This window comes from Crocodylus siamensis, chromosome 1 (genome assembly GCF_052110815.1).
Source record: "Crocodylus siamensis isolate JL-2025a chromosome 1, ASM5211081v1, whole genome shotgun sequence".
Lineage (NCBI taxonomy): Eukaryota > Metazoa > Chordata > Crocodylia > Crocodylidae > Crocodylus > Crocodylus siamensis.
Genome location: NC_143395.1, coordinates 274,108,888 through 274,134,078, shown reverse-complemented (window position 1 = coordinate 274,134,078; position 25,191 = coordinate 274,108,888). Strand labels below are relative to the sequence as shown.

Below are 25,191 nucleotides of genomic sequence, written 5' to 3'. Positions count from 1 at the left end.
CAGTGACCAGGGGATGCTCTCATGGCCAGAGTCCTCCCCTCTGTCTGTCTGAGCTGAGTCCTTACTCCCACGGCTGCTGGAGAGGGACTGCCTTCCTGGCCTCCTACCTGGGCTTAAGAAGGGATAAGCCCTGCCCCTTCCTGGTCAGCTGGTTTTACCAGTTGTCCTGGCACCCAGCACCTGTGCAGCCCTGGTGACTGGCAGCTGAGCCTCCCCCTTTCTGCCGCTAGGGGTCTCCCCAGAGCAGTCTCTGCTCTCAGGCGCAGGGCACCTGAGTGCACTGCGACACTCACTTACATTGATTCGACTTCCAGAGTGGCCTGCTACTCCTGGGCATTTCTTCTTTCTCAGCTACTCTCAAGCACAGGCTTTCTACCTGGAATCGCACACTCTGCCTTTCTCAGGCTTCAGGCCCCTGGCTCCTACCTCCACTCCTCATGGGTTCTCAGACTCCTGGCCCCACACTCTGGGTTCCCAGACTCTCTGGTCCCACTTGCAGCCCCTCTGGGCTCCTGGACCCTCTGGTCCCACACTCAGCCCCTTTTTGGGCTCCTGGACCTCCGAGTCCCTGGGGACCTCTTCCACCCCTTAGTCCCTTCCCCAAAACCTCCAGACTGTCACAGACTCTACTCTCCAAACTGGCATGCAGGAGCTGCAGCCATCCATCCTGCTTAGGCAGTGTTCCCAAATCAGCCTTCAGGACTCTACTGCCTGCCCAGCTCAGGTTCCAGGCTTATATCTTTTCTAAGCCCAGCTCCCTTCTAGGTCATAGAGGAGAGCAACAGAATATGGACTCTGGACTTCAGAAAAGCAGACTTTGACTCCCTCAGGGAACTGATCGATAGGATCCCCTGGGAGGCCCATCTGAGGGGGAAATAAGTTGTGAGAGCTGGTTGTATTTTAAAGAAAGCTTACTGAGGGCACAGGAACAAACCATCCTGATGTGCAGGAAGAATTGCAAATGTGGCAAGCAACCAGCTTTGCTTAGCACAGAACTGTTTGGTGAGCTTAACACAAAAAGGAAGCTTACAAGAAGTGGAAGCTTGGGCAGACAATTTGGAAGAGTATAAGAGTATTGCTCAGGTATGCTGAAACTAATTCAGGAAGGCTGAATCACAACTGGAGTTGCAGCTAGCAAGGGCAGCAAGAAGGGTTTCTACAAGTATGTTAGCATCTCTGCAGAAAAGGACTTAGGGGTTATAGTGGACAGTAAGCTGCATATGAGTCAACAGTGTGCCCTTCATTGGCAAGAAAATTAACAGCATACTGGGCTGCATTAGTAGGAGTGTTGCCAGCAGATCGACTGAAGTAATTATTCTGCTCTATTCTGCACTGGTGAGGCCTTGTCTGGAGTATTGTGTCTAGTTTCAGGCCTCCTGCTATAGAAAGAATGTAGACAAGTTGGAGAGAGTCCAGTGGAGAGCAGTTAAAATGGCTTGGGGACTGGGGCACATGACTTCCTAGAAGACGCTGAGGGAACTGGGTTTATTTAGTCGGGAGAAGATAAAACTGAGGGAGGAATGGATAGCAGCCTTTCACTTCTTTGAGGGTGGTTCCAAAGAGGATGGAGCTAGACTGTTCTCAGAGGTGACAGATAACAGAACAAGCAGCAATGGTCTCACGTTGCAGCAAGGGAGGTTTAGGTTAGATATTGGGGAAAAAGCTTTCTGACTAGGAGAGTGGTGAAGCACTGGAATAGGTTACCTAGGGAGGTGGTGAAACCTCCATCCTTGGAGGTTTGTAAGGCCCAGCTTGTCAGAGCCCTGCCTGGAATGATCTAGTTGGGGACGGTCCTGCTTTGAGCAGGGGGGTGGACAAGACGACCTTCTGAGGTCCCTTCCAACCCTGATTTTCTATGATTCATGTGGCCCACAATTGTTTCCAGCCACATCTGCCGCCTGTCTGCTCTTAAAGTAGTAGGAGTACTAAGCCTTCTGCTACAGCCCTTAAAAAAAAAACCAGGTAGGTATTTCCTCCACAGGGAACTGGCACCAGGCCTGGAGGTACTACAATACCAGACTGGCACCAGGGGACCAGAACCAGCCCTGACAGCCCCCTCTTTGTGCCAAAAATGCTTGAAAAATGAATGCACTCCATCTGACTAAAACATAGTGCCCATTGTACTCAGTCCCCCTCAGTGGTGACTCTTTTCCAAATCATGGTAAACCAGTACATCAAATATTTCAACTTCCTCTTCACTCCCACAACTGAGCAGTTTATTTCTTTCACATTTCCAATGATTCCTGTTTCTTCAGAAGCCCTAAATGTCTGGCACATATCACCAAACTTCTGTGTAACTGAGAGGCTCTGATGCCCCCTCTCAGCCTGGTACATGTGATTAATGTGTTCCAGCCCCCTGTGGGGTGGATACATACCAGGCAACACTGCTCCTCATCTGCATAATTTTGTGAAGGGTCCCAGGACACTTGGTTTCAGTCTTGAATGGGGGGCTAATTAGCACATGGATCCTTTGTGGGGGGTATCTGGAGTAAGGATACAGGCAACCCTCGCCGTTTGCAGGGGATACGTTCTCGTATCCCCTGCAAATGGTGAAATACGTGAATAAGGCACTGCGTTAATGAATGCCATCTGCGTTTATGAACTCAGTGCCCCCCCCCCCCACGGCTGGCATGGGGGGCACAGCTGTGCTGGTGACGGTGGGAGGCTGGGCAGCGGCAGCCCAGCAGCAGCAAGCACAAAGCTCCTGAGGAGCTCCTTTAAGTATATTTAAGAAGTGGGTTCAGCATTCGCGAATATTTGAAACCATGAATGCCAAACCTGCAAATAGTGAGGGTTTCCTGTATTTAGTTTTATTCCAGCACTTATAAAATAAACTTTTTGAAACAGCTAAACTAATTCTGCTTAAACATTACAACAAATTTGCATTTCCATGATGAGCCCAGAAATGTTTAGCCAAAAGGAGAGGCATCCACATTAAGTGTAGTTATTTTATAACCAGAAGAAATTCACTGTTGTGAAGGAATGAAGTAGTTGTACAGGCAGTCTTCGACTTACAACATTTTGAGTTCCAATGTTTCGCACTTACGACATTTATAAATTGACACCCTGTTTCAACTTTGACGTCAGTTTTGACTTTACAACACTTGATCCAATGCCACGCCATGCCACGCCAGCGAACAAGTTTGCTGCGTCACTCATGTCTTTGGAGAACATCTGTCCAAACTTCTTTGGATGCTTTCTTTAAGAAAACAGACAAGACTCCACAAAAACCTGCAGCCAAGACTACTGAGAAGACTCCAGATAAGAGCCCTTCTAAAAGTCCAACCGAGAGCCCTTCAAAAAGTCCAGCAAAGTCACCTCAAAAGAAGTCATTCCAAATCAATAAGATTGCTATTTACAATATAAATACATTATTGTAGCTATATTAGTCATCTATAATTGATTGAGTGCAAAATTGTGGGGTATTTTTGGTGCAAATAGGGTATCGGGCCTTGGTTCAGGAACTAATCCCCCATTTATAACACTGTTTCTTATGAGAAAATTGGCTCTGAGTTACAGCATTTCAACTCAAGACGTGGTTTTCAGGAACCAATTGTGTCGTAAGTCCAAGGACTGCCTGTATAAGGCAATGAAAATGCAAGAAAACAGTGTCCTGATATTTTGTATTACAGTCTTGCCATTAAAGACAGATAATGATGAAATCCAGATGAATTCTAGCTAGTTTCAAGCAGTTATGTTACTTCGTGCGGTTGGTAAGCACACTGATTTCACTCACTCTAAATGGTAGCTAGATACAAGTTCTACCTAATTGAAAAAAATAAAATAATACCAGAGGGTGTCTCCTGGATGGAACAGTGCTATAGAGAGTTTCAACTCAGTTCTCTGTTTTCTTCTAACTTTTTATCTTATTGGATTTATATAGTTTACTTTTGAATTTGGCTTTGTATTTCAGCTTTGATTGAACTCCAGTTACAAAGTAAAAACCCAGCTGATTTTGTTGATGAGCTGCTAAAATAGCTTTATTTGGCTTGGCTACAAAGAGTAATATTAGGCTGAAGTTATTATTTAGGAAAACCATTTAATGAAGTGGCCTTTAATTGTACTTTATAGCCATATGTTGTTAGCACATGCTAAGTAACATTTTACAAATCTAGTTTAAGAAGACTAAAAATTGTTACAATCTTTTCTACATTATACATGTACAAACTATGAGTAAACTTATGTTACTTCACACCTTAAGACGATTGAAGACTGAATAACTAAAATCCTCTTCATTAGAGGATTTTTTTATGATATAAAGGAGGAGGTCTGAATACGCAAACTGTTCATGACTAAAAAGTACTGAATGACAGTTGTACACTGGTAACAGTAGGTGCCCGTAGATATGCTGGAAGGCTGCTCCAACACACTGTAATTACAGCGTGTCAGAGCAGACTTGATTAGGCTAATTAGCACGCTCCAGCCAGCCTCTGTGTCTCATGTATCAGTGTCTCTGCACTTCAGAATGACAGTGGGGATGCTTTAACTTAAGCTCGTTTGATTAGCTTTAGTTAAAGCACCTCTGCCACCATTTTGAAGCATGAAGATGCTGATACGTGAGACACAGAACCTTAATTAGTGCGGCTCTTGGACCTCTTCTAATTAAAGCTCCCCTCCCACCCCCAGAAAATGTGTAAAAATGCCCAGTATGTACAAATGTAACCATGCAGCCTAAAACACTTGCTGTGGGGATACATGGACTGATACAGAATTGACAGAGAGAGTAGCTGCTAGGGCCTGGAACTCCTGCTGTGTTCAAGAGATGGCTGGAAAAGCTATTGCATACTTGAGACATGGGCAGAGAAAACCACAGCTGAATTGGGACATCTGTACAAGTTACATACATACTCTCTCAAAATGACATCTAAGTGCTTCAGCACAAGTGGCAGTCTGAACCCCACGTGAAAACATTAAACACTAACAAAAATTTCATATGCCTTCCTCAGCACAGATATTTTCATAGATTTCATAGACATTAGGGCTGGAAGGGACCTCAAAGATCATTGAGTCCAGCCCCCACCCCCGAAGGGCAGGAAGTCAGCTGGGCTCATAGGATCCCAGCAAGATAAGCATCCAATTTACTCTTGAAGGGATTCAATGTAGGTGCTTGAACCACCTCCAATGGCAGGCTGTTCCAGACCTTGGGGGCTCGGACAGTAAAGAAATTCTTCCTTATGTCCAGCCTGAAACGGTCTTGTAGTAGTTTATGACTGTTCGACCTCGTCATCCCTTGGGGCGCTCTGGTGAACAGACGTTCCCCCGGATACTGGTGGTCACCCCTGATAAACTTACAGGTGGCCATCAGATCACCCCTGAGCTTGTGTTTTTGCAGGCTAAAGAGCCCCATAGCTCTCAGCCTGTCGTCGTAAGGTCTGTTTTCCTGACCTCTGATCACGCGCGTGGCTCTTCTCTGGGCTCTCTCAAGCTTCTCCACATCCTTTTTGAATTGTGGAGGCCAAAACTGGACGCAGTACTCCATCTGCGGCCTCACCAAGGCCAAGTACAGTAGGAGAATGATGTCCTGGGATATTTAAGTGATAGGATGCTCCAACACAAACTAATGTAACCCAGAAATATTGTTGAAGACCTACTAAAGCATCGCTTCTCTGTCCCAGTGGCTTTAAATTCATGGTGTAACACATCTCTTTAAATTCATGGTGTTGTACTCTTGTACATATTGCAGTGCATAAGGTTGAGTTTGTATGTGGCAGTTGCATGAACACATGTTGTGTGGGTGTAGTTTCTGCCAATAAAAAGTAAGACAGGAACAGTATTTAGAATAGACTGATTAATCGGATGCATCTGTTGTAATATGTAAAGTTCTTTGGCATTCTGATTGGTACATCAGCTGTATTGATAGAGTTCCCACCCCACTGCTTCGGAGCCACTTGTCCTAACAGTGTTTTAATGCATATGTAATATTGAACATCACATTGTTTATATGACATGTAACTGATTTTCTCCCCTTTCCCCCAATATGTCAGTCTAGGTGTAATGGTATGTATAGCATTTTAACAAAGTGCCCAATCATCAGCCTACGCTTATCATTCCTTAAAAGGTAAAAAAGATGCATTTCACGAGTTAATTTTTACAGTATCCAAAAGAATGCTAGATTATTTTACCTTGACCTAAACTGGTGAAGAAAATTTACAGAGCAAGTACAGACAAGTTTCCTGCTTCAAAAAGATTCGGAACAAAATTTTAACTATGCTAAAAGTGATGGCAACTAACCAAAGATGGGAAGCGTTATTTTAACAGTAAACCCTGATACAACTCCAAATAATTCTTCTATATTGATACCTGGGATACAGTTTCTGTTAGAGAGGTGTCATCAGTTGTGTAATATGATAAAATCAAGAGACTGGCTAGTCCATCAGATGGGTTTATAGCCCAGCACCACTGTACCTCTGAATCCCTTGATATTTCTTGCTTTCAGTCACTATATCATGTCCCTGTGATGCTCACCTGGCCTGGTGAGGTGCAGGTGGGTGAGACACTTTAACAAATTTGAATTATTCCAGCATATGCTGTTATTACTATGGCCACCTTTAGGTTCTTAATTCGTGGGGACACTGAAGGCTTGTGTGTGCCACTTCAAATCCAGGTACTGGCAAGGAGAGGGCTGAGCATACTCCACCCACTCAGGACCCATTCATTAAATCCATTGATGCACTTGGCCTAGAGGTTCTCCAGTGAGGCTGCTAAAAGCTCATCTCTAGCACCTGCTCTTGAGCCCTCTATTTTCAGTGGGCCTGAAAGCAGCAGTGGAGTAGCTTCACCGGTAACCTTTCAGGCCTGGAATATGCCTCTTAACAGGGGTGGACCAGGTTCAACCAACCCCATCCAGCTAGGGATACTGTGCTGAAATGGTATAGACATACCATTTTTATCATTCATAAATAAAAATTGAACCCTGTATTGATAACAAACTTAACACCCATTCAGTGCACCTGCTACTAAGAGGAAAAATTATGGCATTTAGTGTTTTGCATTGCTCCTAGATTTGGGCTTTGCAGACTAAGTTTGGGAAGGGACTCTGCATCCTAAATAAAAGATCAAAATCTTTGCAAGCACAGGTAGAAGGAATAAGCACCCTTAGCAACTGTTGCTGCTGCCTGAGAATCCAGAAGCAGCAGAAAATCAACCATAAGATTTAAACAGCACTTAAATCCAAAAGTGAAGCTGTGCTCTGCATCTCTTCTGGATTCCAGAATTGTTATTTTTTCTCTCTCATTTATAAAAATCATGGAAAGATGCCCCTCAATTTTATTCCAGTTCATTTTCGATCAGCTCCTGATTCTTTGTTCCAGAAGCGCAAACATTTCTCATCCAGAGCCTCACAGCTGACATCTCTCTGGACCCAGTCTTCCCTGATTAGTATGTATTTGTTTAGCAGTAGCAGCGTGCTTGGCACTTTACAGAAACAATGCCAGTGCCTGCCCTAGAGTGGTTATTATTATCAGCCTTTCCAGCTGCTGTGTCCCTGTGGTTGGTGCTCAGTTGCTTTTGCATCCAGAAGAGAATTTTTAAGAATTCCAAATTATTCTTACTTCTGCATATTCTAGTTATCCTGTACTCTTTAACCCTGTTCCTATTCTATCTCTTGGTCATCTAAGTGGACATAGGTGACAAAGTGGGATTCTTTTCCACCTCTTTCAGATCCCTGGAGTTCCATTAATGCATCTTGTTTTATAAGATGCCGTTATCTTACCCTTAATTTTAAGTTACAAAATGAGCAATGAGGTGGAAAAGAACCCACCTTCCTTTTACATTAACAGTTCTCTCAGAGACTCAGGTATATGGAAAAGATTGCACTTAGGTGCCCGTAGCCACTTACATACCTACCATATTTACTTTAAGCCAAGACAGCCTTGAACCTAAGACGGCCCCCCCTATAATTAGACTCTATTCATGGGAAATTTATAAATTTGTTAGAATGTTCCATGTATAGAATCTAATTATTGGAGAGTTGTCTTACATTCGTCCCAACCCCTACAGATGCAATGGAGAAGACAGCAAGGGGGGACAGGCAGTAGAGGACAGGCAGTAGGGGGTGTTAAGCAGTCCAACCCCTGCCACTTGCCCCCTGCTAATTGCTATAGGTACCTACAGACTTAGCACTGTAATTACAGCACATCAGAGTGGACTTGATTAATTGTGTCCCTGTTGACTCTGCTCCTCCACAACCTCTTCCCTCCTTGCCCCCCATACCCTTCCACCATCACTTATGCTTCCCCTGGCCCTGTTTCAGCCTGAGCCATGAAGCATGTGCTTGCTTTGGCCCCAGCCCAGTAGCAGTAGCAGCATAGCATTCTCGTGCCCCCTCCAAGGTAGTGCCTGGATCTGGAACCCCAGTTGCTTATGCTAGTTATGCTACAGATAGTGTGATGGACTGATAGGCTGTCCAACCCATATTCATGTATGCAAGATGAAGCCTTTGTGGACAGTCAACATTTACAGCTGTACTTAGGACATTTATTTTGAACTAGAGTACATATAACAATAGATTTTGTTTCAAATAAGTTAACTTTTAATGCTAAAATCAATGATAGCACATAAAGCTTCTGACTGAGACTGGTACATAATCTTCTGAACTGTTGTTTCTCAGGTTTTGCTCGAAATCTCTCCGAAGGAAGCAATGCTAACTACACTGAGTATGTGGCCACCCGATGGTACCGCTCACCTGAACTCCTGCTGGGGTAAGTATCCTTCCTTAGAAGTAGCAGCCATGACATCTAAGTCTTGTATCATCCACTGCTCTTTCTCACCTATTTCACTAATTATTTTGGCTTCAGTTTCTAGCAAGGTGGCTTGACTTTATGATAAGATAGGATTTTGTTCAAATCTTAGTTCAGGTTTTTATTTTAGTAATACTTTAATACTGTTTTTGTTTGTGAAAGGTGCTCTGTTCTAGAAGCCTGAAATGTTCTTATAGCTGCGAAATGAATGCTGTGTAGGCAGGATCAGGTGCAGTCTTTTCTATGCTTTCTTGGATGGGACCCTGCTGCACTGAGTTAAGAATATAATTCAGTTTCTATTCCAAATTATTCTTTGACACTGCTGTTGAGATAGCTGAAAAGCAAGGTGCTTGTTTTGATGCCAGGTTTCTTTCACTGGTCACAAAGAACTCGGGGAACAAGGTCTTCAAATTCTTTCCCAAAAGACAATGAGTAGCCACATTAACTTTGTAAGTAATAGTCATTTGTTGGACCCTATGTAAATTGCTTAATTTTAAACATCTGTTAAAGAAGGATAATGGCATTTCCTTACCTCACATAGAGTAATTAAAGGGGGTGAGTTACGTAGGAACTCCAGCTAAAAATAATAAAGAAAAAAATCACTGATGCCTCTATTACAGTCTTTTCCTTATCACCAGGTTCTGAAATTTTTTCTATATTCCACACCAACCAAATACTTCAGTGTGATCTAATTATGATCCATCAGTGGCATCAAGCAAAATGAGATTTACAGGTGTTCACTGCCTCTAAGAAACAAATCTATCTCTTTGGAGTCACTGATTAAAATGGGAAGGTGCAAAATGGGAATTTATTGTATATGCTAAAACTAAAGCAGGTTGTCAATATATTCTTTTTAAAAAAATGTATTCCACAGTCTCCAGAGCTGTGCTGATATTGTTAGTAACATTGATGCACAACAATATTTGGGTCTAAAAATTGTTTTATTCATAATGTGTTGAATATTCCAATAAACAAAATGGATAGTCTTTATCAGTAAATTGTTTATTATCAAGCTGCCAAGAAAGTTCCACACTTAATAAAGTGTTTCAAGAACAAAAAGTGTCAGCAGTGGCCTTAGTTATAGGATATAGTTTTATTTATTTATTTAAGTCTTGTGAGTTACTAGGCTCAGAAAGGAATGCCATAATCAAGTGTAACTTTTGACACTAATGTACTTTTCACTGTTAATATAATCTGCCCTTTCATGTTCAGTAGTGAATCAGTGATGCACAGTATAGTCATAAATTTGGCAGATTAGTTTATGATACAGGTATCTATATTTAGTGTATATGATATTGAAGTGCTTTTAGCTACTGCTGATGCATTATTCTCAAGCCAGTATCTCTCTGCAGCGATATTCTCCTTCCTATATCTTGATAAACAAATGAATTTTCTTCCCAGAAATATTAAATATGTTACCTTACAGATATTAAATTTGTTTTTAACTTCTAAAAACTGTACAATAAGAACATTCCCGGGGCAAGGGAGGGGGTCTTTGTTCTTCATTTACTTTGAATAAAGAAGTTCTTGAGGGCAAGAAAACATATCTACTCAATTATTCATAAAGTACCCAAAATCCACTCACTTTGGAAAGTCTAGGTAACTTCTGGTGCTGTACATTGTATTCTTTTGTAACTAAAAAATACTGATAAATACTACTAGGTTTTAAAACATAGACATACAGTCTTGAGAGCCTAAGCAAATAAATGTCTGAAAGCAGTTTTGTGTTTTGTGCAGCGATGGAGCATAAAGCTTCCAATTAGGCATGCAGATTTGTTTATCATCTAGGAATTGTTTCTCTTGTTCAAGCTCGCCATTCTTACCTTGTTTTACTTATCCTGCAGTTTGAGATGACAGGACTAGATCTGTCAGTCAGTAGAAACAGGTTTGACCTGCCCTTCTGAAAAATCGTAGAATCATATAGAGAAGCAAGGCTGGGAGGGACTTCCAGAGGTCATCTAGTCCAACCCCCTGTCTGAGGCAGGATCACCCCTATCTAAACCATCTTATACAGAAACAGGCAGTTTCCAAACCTCTTGACTACGGAATATAGAGAGATCCTACTCTATTAATCTAGGTCCAAAATGTTTCTTTCTTTTGTTCCTTTATTTTCAAGGAAGATTAACTTAAAAAAGAGGAATAATAGGGAAAAGGTTGCCTGTTTTGCTTATTTGTCCTGTGCTCTTGCTGGGCAAGTAGTTGTGCAGTTCTGTTCCCAGTAATTGCTCTGCTCTGGAAGTTTCAGCTTCCAGGTACAGATACCATGTCTGCCATTGTGTCCCACCCCCCAACCCGCTCCTAGGGGTGCAAATAGGAGCAGGTTCTTGGATTTGAAGCCTGTAACTCTCGGTAAGGTAAAGATTATAGTAGGGAACAGAAGCACTCATGCTAGCTCTCCCTTGGCCCTCACCCTGTTCTCAGTCTACATAGTGATATTAAACAATGCCTGCAGCAGGTTCCCTGTGCCAGCTCAGCAGGCTGAAACAGTGCCCCAAGTAGCTTCAGTAGTTCCACAAATCACATTTCTGGTACCAGAGACAAGGCATCGCAGAACTGCCCTTCAGGAGCTTAAGTATGATCCGCCTGGCTGTTCTAGGGCCACTGGCAACATTCGTCTTTTCACTTTGGTGTTCCTGCTCCCAGTCTTTGAAAGCACAGCAGTGCCTCATGGCAGTGTTCAGATAAGCAAGAAGTCTGTGCACTTTTGTCTTCCTTTTTCAGCTTTTCTAGCTGCTTCCTACCCTTGAAGCAGACTTTTCAGTGGATCTGTTCCTAAGTCGGATTTCTCTTTTTGGCCTCTCTTCCCTTACTCTTCCCAGGTGAAATAAGGCATGCTCAGCCCAGCCTAACAAGTGCAGATTCTTGGAACCCAGCTGTTTCTGGGAGTATATCCCTCTCCACACAAACTACAACAGAGGTGTGGATCTGTATCAGTAACTGATACAGAACAACTTGGAGGAAGAAACCAGCTTTGCTCTGCCATGTGAAAGAACTCATGTTCTCCCAAGTTAAGGATAAACATCAATATAAAAAAAGGAAAAAAGAAAGCAGATTTAGGACAGAATATGTGAGGGCCCTCAACTGTTAGGCTATGTCTAAGAATGTTAATGAGAGTTAAGCTGCAGCCACCCTACACTGAATATGTTCAAGCTCATAAACTAGGCAGGGTAGGCAGCTCAGGTGCACATCATCCTGGTCCTGGGTGCGTGCCACCTGGAGAGCCTGAGCATAGAGCAGGTGTGAGTGGGCAGAGCTTATCACTTGGTGATGCTCCTGGGCTTGTACTTTACGGCTCTTATAGATATAGCCTTAGTGACTTCAATTCAGAGAGAGTCAAGCCAGGCAAGTTTAACATTACCTTCAAACCAGATTGTGAGCTGATAGATTCCAGGTCTGTAAAGGAAGAGAGCTGAGCAAAGCAGTTGTCCTCGATTCAGCACTTATATCCACTCAGATCTCAGAAAGGAATCCTTTTATCATTCTGTTCCAAATCCAGCTGTCCAAAAGAGAGCTTCTGGCACACGTTCAATGGTCACAAAGCCATTAAAATCCACCCAGTAAAATTTTAATATCCAGTTAATGAGATGCCTTGGTCTGTCCCACCAGCTGTTTAAAAATTAAAAAATAAAGCATCAGTTCCTTCATGTATTGGAATGAAAAACAATACACAAGAGCAGAACCTTAGCAGGAAGATCAAAAGCCATCAAACAAGTCCATCTTCTGCTTTCAGAGCTGAAAACTTCCTGTCTTCTGAAGAGACTTGCAAAGCAGCAACCTGGTTGTCCATTTTTGTGTTCACTGGAGTGTACACGTCAGACATGTGGGTATTTCTGGGTGCAACCTCCAGTAGGGGAGTGCTGCATATTGTGAAAGGTGTGTATTGTGAAACCCCTAGGTTTTTTCTCTGTATGTTTTTCTACTTGTAAATACTTATTGGAGTGGTGCAGTCACCTACCCTGGAGGTTTTCAAGAGGAATCTAGACAGTTACCTTGATGGGGTCACCTAACCCCAGTTGTCTTCTTTCCTAGAGTCGGGGGACTGGGCCTGATGATCTGCAAGGTCCCTTCCATCCCCTAACAATCTATGAATCTATGACTTCACTTGAGATCCACTACTCTTAAAATTCTACTACGTAAATGTTGAATGCAAAGAGAGGGTGAAATTTGATGTCTGATCATTTCTGTCATCTATGATTCACCATTCTGACTGAATTGTTAAGTGAAACAAACGTAATTCAGTAAAATATATTCATCAATGCTCTGTAATTGGCTAAAAATGGGGGAAATTGGCATTTAATATAGTTTTAAATATTAGAATATTATCTATTTCTTCCCTTTGGAAGCATTGTTATGCTTTTTTAACCTGCATGGTCATGCTGTTTTAACTTGCAATGCGGAAGTAAAACTAACAGGAAGCCTAGATGCCTGAAGATTCTTCTCTAGGTTCACACATTTTTTTCCTACTATCAGCAAGCATACTTAATACAGAGGAATTTTTTAAAATTAATTCAAATGATCAGGTAGTCAAGAATATATGTTTGTCAGTGAGAATATACTGTGTTTGCTTTACAGAGCCCCTTACGGAAAGGCTGTGGATATGTGGTCTGTAGGCTGCATTCTTGGGGAGCTTAGTGATGGACAGCCATTATTTCCTGGAGAAAGTGAAATTGACCAGCTCTTTACAATACAGAAGGTGCTAGGACCACTTCCATCAGAGCAGATGAAGCTTTTCTACAGCAATCCCCGTTTTCATGGGCTGCGGGTAAGGGATATAGGCCTAAAACCTTTTGTTATTTTTTTCAATTTCTTCTGCTGAAGTGATATTTAATCCATTGTCCTTCAGAAAATATATATGCTAGATCCTTTTTCCTGAGATTCTGTGTGTTGCCTAATTTAATCTAAGTTTGTCTGTCTAAAAAGATAAAGGACAGATTTAGACTGTAAATACATTGTTTGCTTTATAAATGTAATATTTTTCACAGCTTTGCTTTCACATGAAAGCATTTTGGTGAGTTAAAATGGCCTTTCTAAGCATTTCTTAGACTGGAGCTTATATTTTCTCCATCTGAGACACTAAATGTTTATGGCAGGATCAGGAAAGAGTATTACATCTGGTAAGTGTTGTGTCATTGCCAGAAATGTTATTTGTGCCTTCCTTGCCACTTAGTTTTGGTTCTCCTGACAGCTGCTGCCCCTTGGTCAATTGCTACTACTCAGAATAATCCAGTGATAAATGTCTAAACTTGTTAAATTGGAGAAATGGCCAAAGTTAAAATTCACTAAAAATGTGCATAGTTTTACACTTAAAAGGAAAAGATCAAATGCTCAAATATGTAATGGGGAAAAGCTGGTAAAGCAGCAGTACTACAGGAGAAGTGTTTGGTAGTTGAAATGGATCACAAAACAAGAGTGAGTCAGCAGAGCAATGCTGTTGCAGAAGAGGCATTTGTGAGGCCTCAGCTGGAGTTCCATGTTGAATTTTAGACTTTTATAAAGATGTATACAAGTAAAAGAGAGTCCAGAGAATGGCAACAAGAAAACATGATGTATTAGGAAAAGTCGAAGGACATCCCAAGCTTCGGGGCTTATGCAGGTTGCTAGGTAGGTTCAGAAATATTTTTTTTTCCCCGCATGAATGCTGCTGGTTTCTTGTGGTCAATTCTGCCATCTTCTGAGGCACTGACCATAGGTACAGCTGTTCTTTTAGCTTGTTTTTGTTTTTTCTGACTGGCATGTGCTGATGCTACTGCTAGTACTAAAAAACGCAGAGACTCCTGACTAGAGTGTCTAGCTCTTATGCTCAGGGTTGCACCAGTCACGAAATTAATAACCAAGGAGTTTTTCCACTAGCTCTGATTGGTATGAGTTGTGTTTGTGTGTAGGAGGGAGGGAAGGGCATGCTCCCATTGCTTTGGGCATGGTCTTTTCTAAGGATCTGCTGAGCACATTTTAACAAACTACCTCACTGTTTTTGCATTGGCAAGGTATTAGTAGTGCCCTCATTGCCCCTGCTTCTACCTCTGACATTTTAAGGGGAGTTTGCAAGGTTCAGTGTTTGTTCATTATATTGTAGGTGAGGACTTGAAGTGGCAGTTTTGGGAATCCCTTTGATTGAGTGCCTGTTAATGCAAGAGGCTAACACAGCGTCTGAGAGAGGCTGCTTCCAGTCCTGTGTTCCTGTGGGTTTTAGCTTAGAAAAGAGAAAATCTGGGGGGGAAGGTGGGAGAAGGAGGCATCACATACATTAGAGGTTTTTTGTATGTGAAGCCTTCACATACATCAGAGGTTTTTGTAAAATTGAGGCAATTAATTTTTCTTTATGTTCATCAAGGGGAGGACCAGCAATGGTTGGCTTAAATTGTCACAAGAGGTTTCAGTTAGAATTTCTAACATAATGATATTTAAGGACTGGAACAGATTTATTAATAGAATTCATTGAATTCCTGACATTAGCTTTTAAGAACAAATTAGACAAACATCTGTCAGGGATAGACACTTGATACTGTCACTGGAGAGCACAGTAACCTTTGAGGTCTCTTCAAACCATATGTTTCTTTGATTTCTAGTCCAAAGCATTGCATAGCTAAACAAAAGTTTTCCACAGAATAAATGACTATCCTTTGAGCATTTCCTTTACCTCAGTTCCATCTATCCAACCTAAATTGAAATTATGATATTAAATTATCCATTGAAAAATTACACAAGAAAGAGCAGGTTCAGCTCTCCTATATAAGAGATGGCTCACATCTCACTCTAACCATATGGATAACGCGATTTTTCAAATGTTTCACCTTCCTTTTAAATGGACTGGAACAGTTGCATATAGAATTAATGTTATCCTACACTACCCAGCTGTTTCAAGAAAGTGAAGTGCTCCTGATTGTATCTTGAGGGTTCAGGCAGACAGGATTTATTAGGCTGAGGAAGCATCTGGAGTTGGTATGTGCTGTTCCTGGATAGAAGGAATAGTAAAAAAGCCAGAGGCTGGTATGCAATTCAGGCAAGAAAGCCACTCAGTGAAGATGTAGGTTGAAGAGTCAGTAGGTACCGGGGCGGAGGGGGATGAATATAGCTGGTAAATATTAGAGAGGTACCTTGAGAAGTCGGATGTCAGGCAGGTTATAATGTGTCATAAATCCAGTGTTTATATTTAGTCCGTGATTTTTTATATCCAGTAGTTTGATAAAGTGAAGCTCACAGGATTGTCTGTGAATGGTGTTCTGTAAATTCCCTTTGAGGATTAGAACTGAGAGATTAGAGAGTGGTTTACTTATGAGAAATGTGGCCTTGCAGGTAATTAGGTATTCCTGTCTTTGATGGATTCCTGGTATGCATTCATTCTGGTGTGCAGTTGTTGTTTTGTGTCTCCTACATATTTTCCACCAGGATGTTTGATGCACTGGATGAGATGTATACCATTTCTGGAGGTACAGCTGTAGTTTCCAGGAATGGTGATGGTTCTGTTGTGGGGTGCAGTAATTATGGGGGTGGTGGAGATGTGTTGTCAGGTTTTGCATTTCTTGTGATGGCATGATCTGGATACATTCGGTATATTTCGGGCCATAGGAAGTTTGCTTTCTTAGCCTGACTAAGGATATTTGTACCTGAAAGCTTGCAAAGAAGAATTTTTCCAACTATTTGAGTTGGTTTAATAAAAGATATCAGGTTTACTCAAAGAACCTTGTCTGCCTATGTCCTTAGACCAACATGGCTACAACCTATACCTCTTGAGTTCATATTTGGAAGATGCTGTTTAATAGATACACGAAGAATGTACATCTTATTATCAAGACAGACATTGTATGGTCCATTCATGTGGGTATAGACCAGAACAAATGACATTTTCTGATGAAATTTATCCACCCATTTCTAGGCTACAGGAATCGCCACCTTACCTTAAATATATTTAGCATCTCTTCTGTAACCTCTTGTAAGAGGTTAGGAAGTCAAATTATATGCTGCTATACCACAAGTTCATTCTCACCCTCTGCCTCTCCCTCTCCTTCTCTCATGCACACACATACATACAAAGATTTTTTCCTCTCATGGGTCATAGAGAGCACTGAATGACCTCTACATTACTGCTCAAGGATGGGGATTGCTATCAGTTCTTTAAGATCAGGGGAGAACAGGAACAAGCCCACCATAAAATGTGGAGGGATATCCTAAAACATAAAAGGCACACGACTACTGATAGGGGCGTGTATTTATAGAAAGCAAGTTTGTGTGGGGCTGTATAAACCTTATCTTCCAAGTGGTAAAATGTGCGTGAATCCTAATTTGAAATTCTGGCCTCTGTGCCAGCTCTGAGAGAGCTTTACACCCCCCGTCCCCCTCCCAACCATTTCTGCTAGAAGAGATATCTGAAAGTTATGCCCTGTAAAGACTGGATGTGCTTCACCTAAGTTGATCTCTAAGCAAGGTCTTGAATAGCAGAATCTGTGTGGGGTTTGGTTTATAATTAAAATGCTGACAAAATTTTGACAAAATTATGGCCCCCAGAGATCTGTTTCCCATATAGAATATTGACAGTAGAAGAAACACCCTTAGAGGAAATATTAAAAGCTCTTGAAAGTCCCAATTTAATGTATTGTTGCCAAGTTTCACATAAGTTCTAGTCACAATCCATATAGCAGACTCCATATTAATTTATTTCTGAGCACCGGTAAACTACTGTAAGATGAAAGGAAGAAAAGAATGAAAGATAAACTGTATTGAGACCTGAGGATATGGTGAACATGTTGAAACTAACGTTCTTTCATCTTCCCACCAAGTTCACATAATAATATAATTTATGAAGGATATTGGAGAGATATTGAAGGATATGTCATTGGCAAAATTACTTCAAAATGACATCAACTAGAGCATAATGACTGTGTAATGGAAAATGCACCAACAACATTGGAAGCAAGGATTCTTTTTCCTCCTTGCCAGGGTAGGGTTCACTGTCCTGGGCCAGAGAATCAGCCTTCCTCTACTTTGGTTTCCTTAAGGCACCAAAAGTTTTTGTCTTTTGTCTGCCTAATAAGTTAGCTTCAACAGAAGGGTTCACTTGGGCTTCCCTAGGGTGAAGACAGTATCTTTAGCCTTTGGGTTAGGACACTGTCTTTTGATGTGGGAAATTGGGGTTTAAATCCTTTCATGATCTCCCATGTACTGGGCAATTGCTGTGCTTGCAGAGCAAGAAGTGAGTGGCATAACCACTATCTCTGCCTTGCAGCAGCAGTCGATCATTAGTTACGGGTTTTCATCAACAACAGTTTTGGAGGTGGGAGGTGTCTTCTGTCTGTCTTGCCATCATATGCACATAATTGAAAATTTACCCTGTGTAACCTGTACTTAGAGAACCACCCATGTTGAGATTGGGTCCATTATACAGTTTTTGGATGTTATCTGTATAATGTACAGCTAATAGGAGTTTGATGGTCTACACTCAATAATTTAAAAATAATTATTTATCTCAGTTTCATAATTTTGCATGAATTATATATAGTGGTGTTACCTAGATTTTCAGAATAGCCTTTGAGAACTGGATCTCAAGTCCTTCAAAGTCACCATGAGCTTGATGCCTGTGCCCATTGAGCTCCTTCTTAAATTCCTGATCTAATCCTGGGCACTTACAACCAGGCTGCCACCACTCCCCTCTGGTTGGGAAGGAGGGAAGGAAAAGAGAGGGGGGGATGGTGGCTGCCTGCCACATGGGAAAGGAAAGGGTAGTGATGGCTACAGAGGGCATCAGCAGGGGAGAGAAGGGGATGTGCCAGCTGCTTGCCCCATCTTGCAAGCCAGATTCAGTCACTTTGGGGGACAGAATCTGGCCTATGGACTATAGGTGGGGCACCATTGTCTTATTGGTGCCCAACACTAAAATATTGATTGAACTTACTGCTTCTTTCTTTTGTTTAAAAGAGAAAAACAGTTTTCTACCCCGTGGGTTTTTTTTGAGTGAAAATACATAAACAAATTCAGTGGACTGCAAATCTTACTGATCCTAGGGAACCTCAAATTGCACATCTGAATGATGCAGATGGATGTTTTGTATTTGTTACCTGGACTATGCTGCCAAAGATGCTGCCTTCTTTTTATGACCTAGAAAACTGCTCTTGGCAATTTTTGTAGTTCATTGTAAATTGGCTTAGCTTGGCTAACATCTCAATGTAAAAATCAAGGGTCTAAACCTTACTTGTCTATACATTTATGACTTTGCCATTACTGATATTGTAGAGTTTATTTCACACCATTGGAATTTGTGATTATTGGTCTCATTTTCTAATGAATACTCTTCTAGAAATTTGAAAATATCTTAAAATGTTGGGAAGAATGTTATTTAATTTTACTGCTTCTCACATTCACATCTAATTAAAGAGTTGCTAGGATTCTCAAGTGTTTAGACATGCTGAATATGAATATCTTGATATCTGTAGGAAAAAACTTTTTCTGTGTAACACGCCACTCTCGCTAGGGTGGCCTCTATTATTGGTAGTCATTATGTAAACTCTCATATTTAAATGAGAATGAGATTGTGAATAAACACTCCATCTGCCTTGGCATCAACTTAATTTACAGGAGACTTCCTGCTGCAGCTTCACTGGTTTTAACAGATTGACAACTCCCTTCCCTTTGCATTTTCCCTACCTCCCCAAACATCCATTAGCTATTCAAGCATTTGTCATTAACAATCAGTGAAACAAAAGTGAATGTGTCATTGGTTAGAAAAGGTTCTTTGGGTACGTGTGATCTCTTTTATTATACCAACTAAATAGTAAGAAAACTGTTCTTTGCAAGCTTTCAGATACAAACACCCTTTTTCAGGCAGAGAGAGAGTCTACAATAGACTCTGCTGTAGACTCTCCCTCTGCCTGATGATCCCAAAAACTTGCAAAGAACATTTTTTCCAACTATTTAGTTGATTTAATAAAAGATATCACATGTACCCAAAGGACCTTTTCTACCTATGTCCTTAGACCAACACAGCAACAGCCAACACCTCCATGTCATTGGTTACAAAATAATACTTACTTTTAGTACCTAGAAGTTCTGAAACAAAGTAAACTACCCCTGGAAATTCCTGCCTGCTTAATAAAACCCCATATTAACATTACCTATTTGGAAGAGTAACTTTTACACACAATTTTACAAACAAAACGCTATTCCCTGTAAAAAGAAAATAGGAAGGAAGGAGGAAGTCCGGCTTCTCCGGGGTCCAGGTCCAATATGCAAATCAAAGACAGACAAATCACCATCAAACCAAAAGCACCAGGCCATTACGTTCTTAAGATCACACTGTGATAGATACCTTTGCAGTATTACACATTAACATGCATTAACATGCCGTTATGCAGTCGGGACACCCAGCCACATGGTCATACAGACCAAAGCCCTCTATAAACAAACGATTCCTATCCTGCTCTATCCAATAGTACAAGTAACAAAACCTTCAACTACCCACAAAAAAAGGAAAAAGGCAGCTTGGTGAGGGCCCAGGGCATAGCACAAGCTTGGAGTCAGTCTGCCACTGAGCCTTCCTGGTCTCTCCGACTGGTCATGACATCAGAGCACGTACTGAAGATGAATGTCCTCCATGTGGCACAGTGCCCCCTCAAGGGCCCAGCATGCCTTCAAGGTGGGCACCACCTGCCGGAGCACAGCATGCTCAAACTCCAGTGAGAGGCATGCCTGCACCAGGAGGCTGCAAAGCCACAGTGCATCATCTGGGCCGGTCCCGGCAGCATTTGAGGATGGCCATCTTGGCCTGACCCAGAAGAAAGTTGGCCAGGCAGATGGCCCCCTACTCAGCCGCCCAGTACATGTAGGAGCACACACAGTTGTTCTCTGAGAGATTTCTGTCCAGTGCCCGCGGAGCCGGCTCAAGGGTGACAAAGAGCAGCCGCAGGTGGGGACAGTTGAGAAAGGTGTGAAGGAGCTCTCCTCAATGCCCCCGGAGCAGAAGGGCAGTCCATCGAGGCGGCTGGGTCAAAGTGGGACACAAACGTACCAGTGGCTAGGATGCGAGCCACACTCTCTGCCAAGCTGTGCAGGCATTTCCTGCAGAACCGGAGGCTCTTGCACAGCACCTCATCACTGCTGGCAGCCAACAGGGTGGCCTCAAGCTCTGCCACATCTTCCTCCAGCTCCTGGATATGGCAGCACAGTTAATGTGTGGCCAGCTGGGTGTACTGCTGGCAAAAAGCCTGGATCTGCCTCGCCCACATCCCACTATAGCTTCCAGGAGGAGTAGCTCAGTCTTGCAGCCTCACAGCCCCGCCAAAGGTGGGTGAAGCAATCCTGGAAGTAGGAGTGTTGGAACAGGCTGATGCTGAAGCACCAATAAGGCACCTGCACGCAGGTTCAGTTCACAGCAGGCCAGGCCGTGATCTGACAAGCCCAAGGGAATGATGTGGCCACTGTGCAGGAGTGACAGATGGTGCTTGGTGACACAAAGGTGGTCAAGGCAGGCCATGGTGAGACCACCAGCATTCACCATGGCTCAGGTGTAGTGGCGCACATCAGGATGCAGAGCTTGCCAGATGTCAATGAGGTCCATAATCTCCAGGGCAGACAGCAGCTTGCACACTGAGGGCACTAGGCCACTAGGTAGGAAGAGCTACCATGCTGGAAACATGTGGTCTCCCTAAGGAAGAATAAACCACAAACCTCCGCCCATTGAGCTTGAGGTCCAAGGAGCAAGCAAGAGACTGGAGGCCCTCCCTGAAGAGCATGAAGACCTGTCTTCGAAAGGACAGGTCGTGCTTCAACTTCAAATACTTGCTTCCTGTCTTCAATTGGTGAAAGGGACTCATAGGAACCCCATGGGGCTTGAGACACTTGGCCAGCTTCTGGTCAGACAGGTGTGGGGGCATGTTGGAAATCACCACCCTTATTGCCTGTGTTGTCTAGAGGTGTGACAACATAGTGTATGCCTGCAGTGTCCAGGCCCTCTGCGCACACCCTGTTGACCAGGGTGGGAGCACTCAGGTAAATCACTGGGACCATGTTAATACGAGCCACATAATGTACGTTATGCCATCCCAGGAGATCAACTAGAGCACCCGTGCAGACCTCTACTCTGACATGGGGAGGAGTATGAACCCTCAAGCCATGGTTAAGGGGGAGGTCTTGAGAGGCATCTCCATGCCAGCCGCTGGGTGTAGGAGCGGCCATTCCTGCTAGGACAGGGTTAATCCCAAAAATTAAAACTAAGGGAATAAAAAAAAGAGTATATATAAACCACGAAGATAAGTGTTTGGGAATGTGGCCATGGAAAGCAAAAAGGGAGGGAGGTGGGTGAGTGCCCGGAGGGGAGAAGAGATGGGTAAAAAAGGGAGGCGCGTGAGGGAGTTAGGGAAAAAAAAAACTAAAAAGAAAAAGAGAAGAGGGGATTATTAGTACCCCTCAAAAAACAAAAGGTAAACTAAGATAACTCCTCGCGGCAGACAGGCAAAAAAGAAAGAGAAACAGTAAGAGAGAAGCTGCGAAGTAGACAAATGCAACTCACAGGTAGAGAAATGGGAAGTAGAAGGGAGAGGGGACAGAGAAAAAGGGGAAAAAATGCAAGAAAAAAATCAGAAAGTGAGGTAGATAAAAACAAGAGACCTTTAGACAAGAGAGTGGAATCTGGGGAGTCTTACGCTCAGGATCGCCCCACGCAGCTCCAAGGGAACCCAGTCTGAGGCGTCCAAAGTGGAAGGAAGAAAGGAAGCAATCAGTCAATCCTAGTTAAACTTTGAATGTGGATGTGATGTGAGCTTTGGTAGTTGACCAGACCTTACGTAGTTTATATACTTCTAGAAAGAGACTGAACCTGCCACATCTGACCTACTTCACTACAGAAAATTTCCATAACTTTGCTGTTTGCCGCCTTGGAAAGCCAAGCAATATTTACTGCCTTTTTTTGTCGCTTTAGTACAAAGAAAACCTCTTATAATACTTATACTTTAAGTATAAGTTATACTATAACTTTCATAAAGTATATACCTCTCCTGATAAATTATGGGTTTTTTACTCCTTTTCACATCAAATTCAATGCCTAATATTGCTGAGGCTTGCTTTTTAATCATTATTATTATGTTTGTTTTTTTGAAGATTTTTTTTTTTTGAAAATTCAGTTATATCAGAAAGGACTCTCTAAGCTGGCACAGAAAACCTCCCACTCCATATGCCAGTGATAAACAGTATGCAAAGCTAAACAGAATAGTCTTCTTAAAATCATAGTCATAGAGAATTAAGGCTGGAAAGGATCCCCATAGGTTACACAGTCCAACCCCCTATCTGAGGCAGGATCCTCCCTATCCAAGCCATGCTGTACAAATCCATTGTCTAACATCTTAGAAAAACAACATGGTCAACCCTGGTGCAACACCGGGCATAACACTCTAACCTGTCACAGGTAAAGCACGGGGACGATGGCAGCCAATGTCCTGCTGCAAAAGAAGTTGTTAATATACTTTCAAGTGATACCGGGAAGAGGGCCAAACCCCCAGCTACAGAGGAAGACAGAATTCCCACAATCTGGGTAAAATTCTTTCCTGACCTCAAATATGGTAATCTGTTCATCTTCAAAGTGTCCCTGTGTCTCCTCTGTAATTTTTTGGACAGTGAGGACTGGTTTTACATAGTGCCATTGGATGGCTTTGGAAAGAACTTCATGGTTGAAAATGGAGTAAGAAAACACCTTAGAGTCTAATTCCCCACATAATAATATATTCTACAACTAGCTGCCAGCATAAGTGGCCAAAAGATGCTTTCTGATATTTCCTGGTAGTCTTAGTACTTGGAAAGGTATTTTGTGATTCTATTTCAGGCTTTCTAGATGATTTGCCCTGTCCTCCCCACCCCAATTTGAGTCATCTGTTAATCCTTGAAAGTTAATTCAGTGCTGTCCACGATCAAAATAAGATTCATTTGAGGCTAATTTTAATCCATTTGGGAACATCATCTGGTTTTTTTTAACCTTCTTGTATTTTTCCATTATGAGTCCATTTAAACCTCCCACATTCTGCCAATCAGAATGCCAAAAGCATTCATTTGTGTATCTAACTAGATTATTTATCATTGAAAAAACATCTGGTGAGCTACCTTGTCACCAACAATCCTTGAGAGAATGAACAATTCTGCATATGGTAGAACAACAGAAAGCTGTTTCTACTGATGTATTCTGTTTTTTTATGCATCCATACCCTCCCCCTCACACACTACTCCACATGGTATTCATCTTTCTTTCCTTTCTTGCTGCTACCTACTATCTTTTGATGTCAGTTGTTTTAATAAAGCAAGCAACGTTGAGATGACCTTCCTTTATCTTGCATGTGTCGTGTTTTGCTGAAAGTGTTGTTTTAGTTTGGTTATTTATATAAGCAGTAGATTTAAGCTATATATTATTGTTTTTACAGTTCCCTGCAGTCAACCATCCACAATCTTTGGAAAGAAGATACTTAGGAATTTTAAGTAGTGTTTTGCTTGACCTTATGAAGGTAGGAAAAACTGCTTTCTTCTTAGTGTTGTCTGTACAGGGGAGCTAGTACTGACCTCTCTATGTTTACCTAAACTCATACATTTAGTTTTAAACTATTCTTATGATAATATTTTGAGAAGTTCTGTTGTTTGCAGCATCACTTTGATGTTTCCTAGGGGGAAAACCTAGGAGTAAGAAAAGTGCCTTTTGATGTTGCCAGGAGATTCTGTTCCCATTTGGCAGACTTAAAGCTGCTGAAAATCTTCCTCTCTCTGCCATCTTTTGCAATGTTTTTATCAATATGTAATAAAATAAAATGGCCAGAAGTCCAGGATTTCCTGGGACAGTCCTGAATTTCAGACCCACGCCCCTTGGTGAAAAAGAACTTTTAATTATGAATATGAAATGTTTGTGCTGGATTAATGCCATGTGGCTTTCTGCTCCTTCTGCTGAGAGGATACAGCATCATGGGAACATAGCCATACTGCTTTTGGGCAGGGAGGTAGCCTGTATCTCTTTGATCAGAAGTAGTATAGTCCCATTCACAAAAGACTGCACTCAAGCCTGATAAACTGCCTCTCAGAACCATGCAAATACGGTTATGCTGTATCCTACTCAGGAGCATCTCTTAATGCACAGAATCGAGCTGTTGTCTGTAGTTCTGGTGCCCCATTTGTTCCAGAAGTTGGAAAAATAATCAGTTCAGCAGTATTTGCATGAAGAGAAAAGAATGATCTTGTGGACCATTCTTCCTTTGCAAATGTTCATGTTAGGTAGATCAGCTGTAAATTTGGCATGTGGCCGCTACTTGTGTGTTTCTCAGTTGCATACCCAGACACCTGCTGGGCACTGTCATCTGCAAATGGAAACAATTGGAGCTTAGGATTCTCAGCACCTCTGGAAGTAAGGTGCTATGCAAGAAAAGCACAGGCGTGAGAGTTAGGAGGCCCTGGGTTCTCATTGTGGCTGTTCTGCTGGATAGCCTTGGATATTCCCTTGACC

The 25,191-nt window shown here is 42.2% G+C and overlaps 1 protein-coding gene across 5 annotated transcripts in view; it reads left to right on the top strand.

The window, feature by feature from the left end:
- Nucleotides 1–25,191, top strand: part of CDKL5 (cyclin dependent kinase like 5) — a 236,531-nt gene that overhangs the window by 162,907 nt on the left and 48,433 nt on the right. For all 5 annotated transcript variants that reach the window (XM_090062810.1, XM_090062792.1, XM_090062820.1 and 2 more), the window contains 3 exons: nucleotides 8,609–8,699; nucleotides 13,311–13,500; nucleotides 24,128–24,208. In XM_090062810.1, coding sequence (XP_089918936.1) covers nucleotides 8,609–8,699; nucleotides 13,311–13,500; nucleotides 24,128–24,208 — 362 coding nt within the window. The remainder of the gene's footprint in view (nucleotides 1–8,608; nucleotides 8,700–13,310; nucleotides 13,501–24,127; nucleotides 24,209–25,191) is intronic.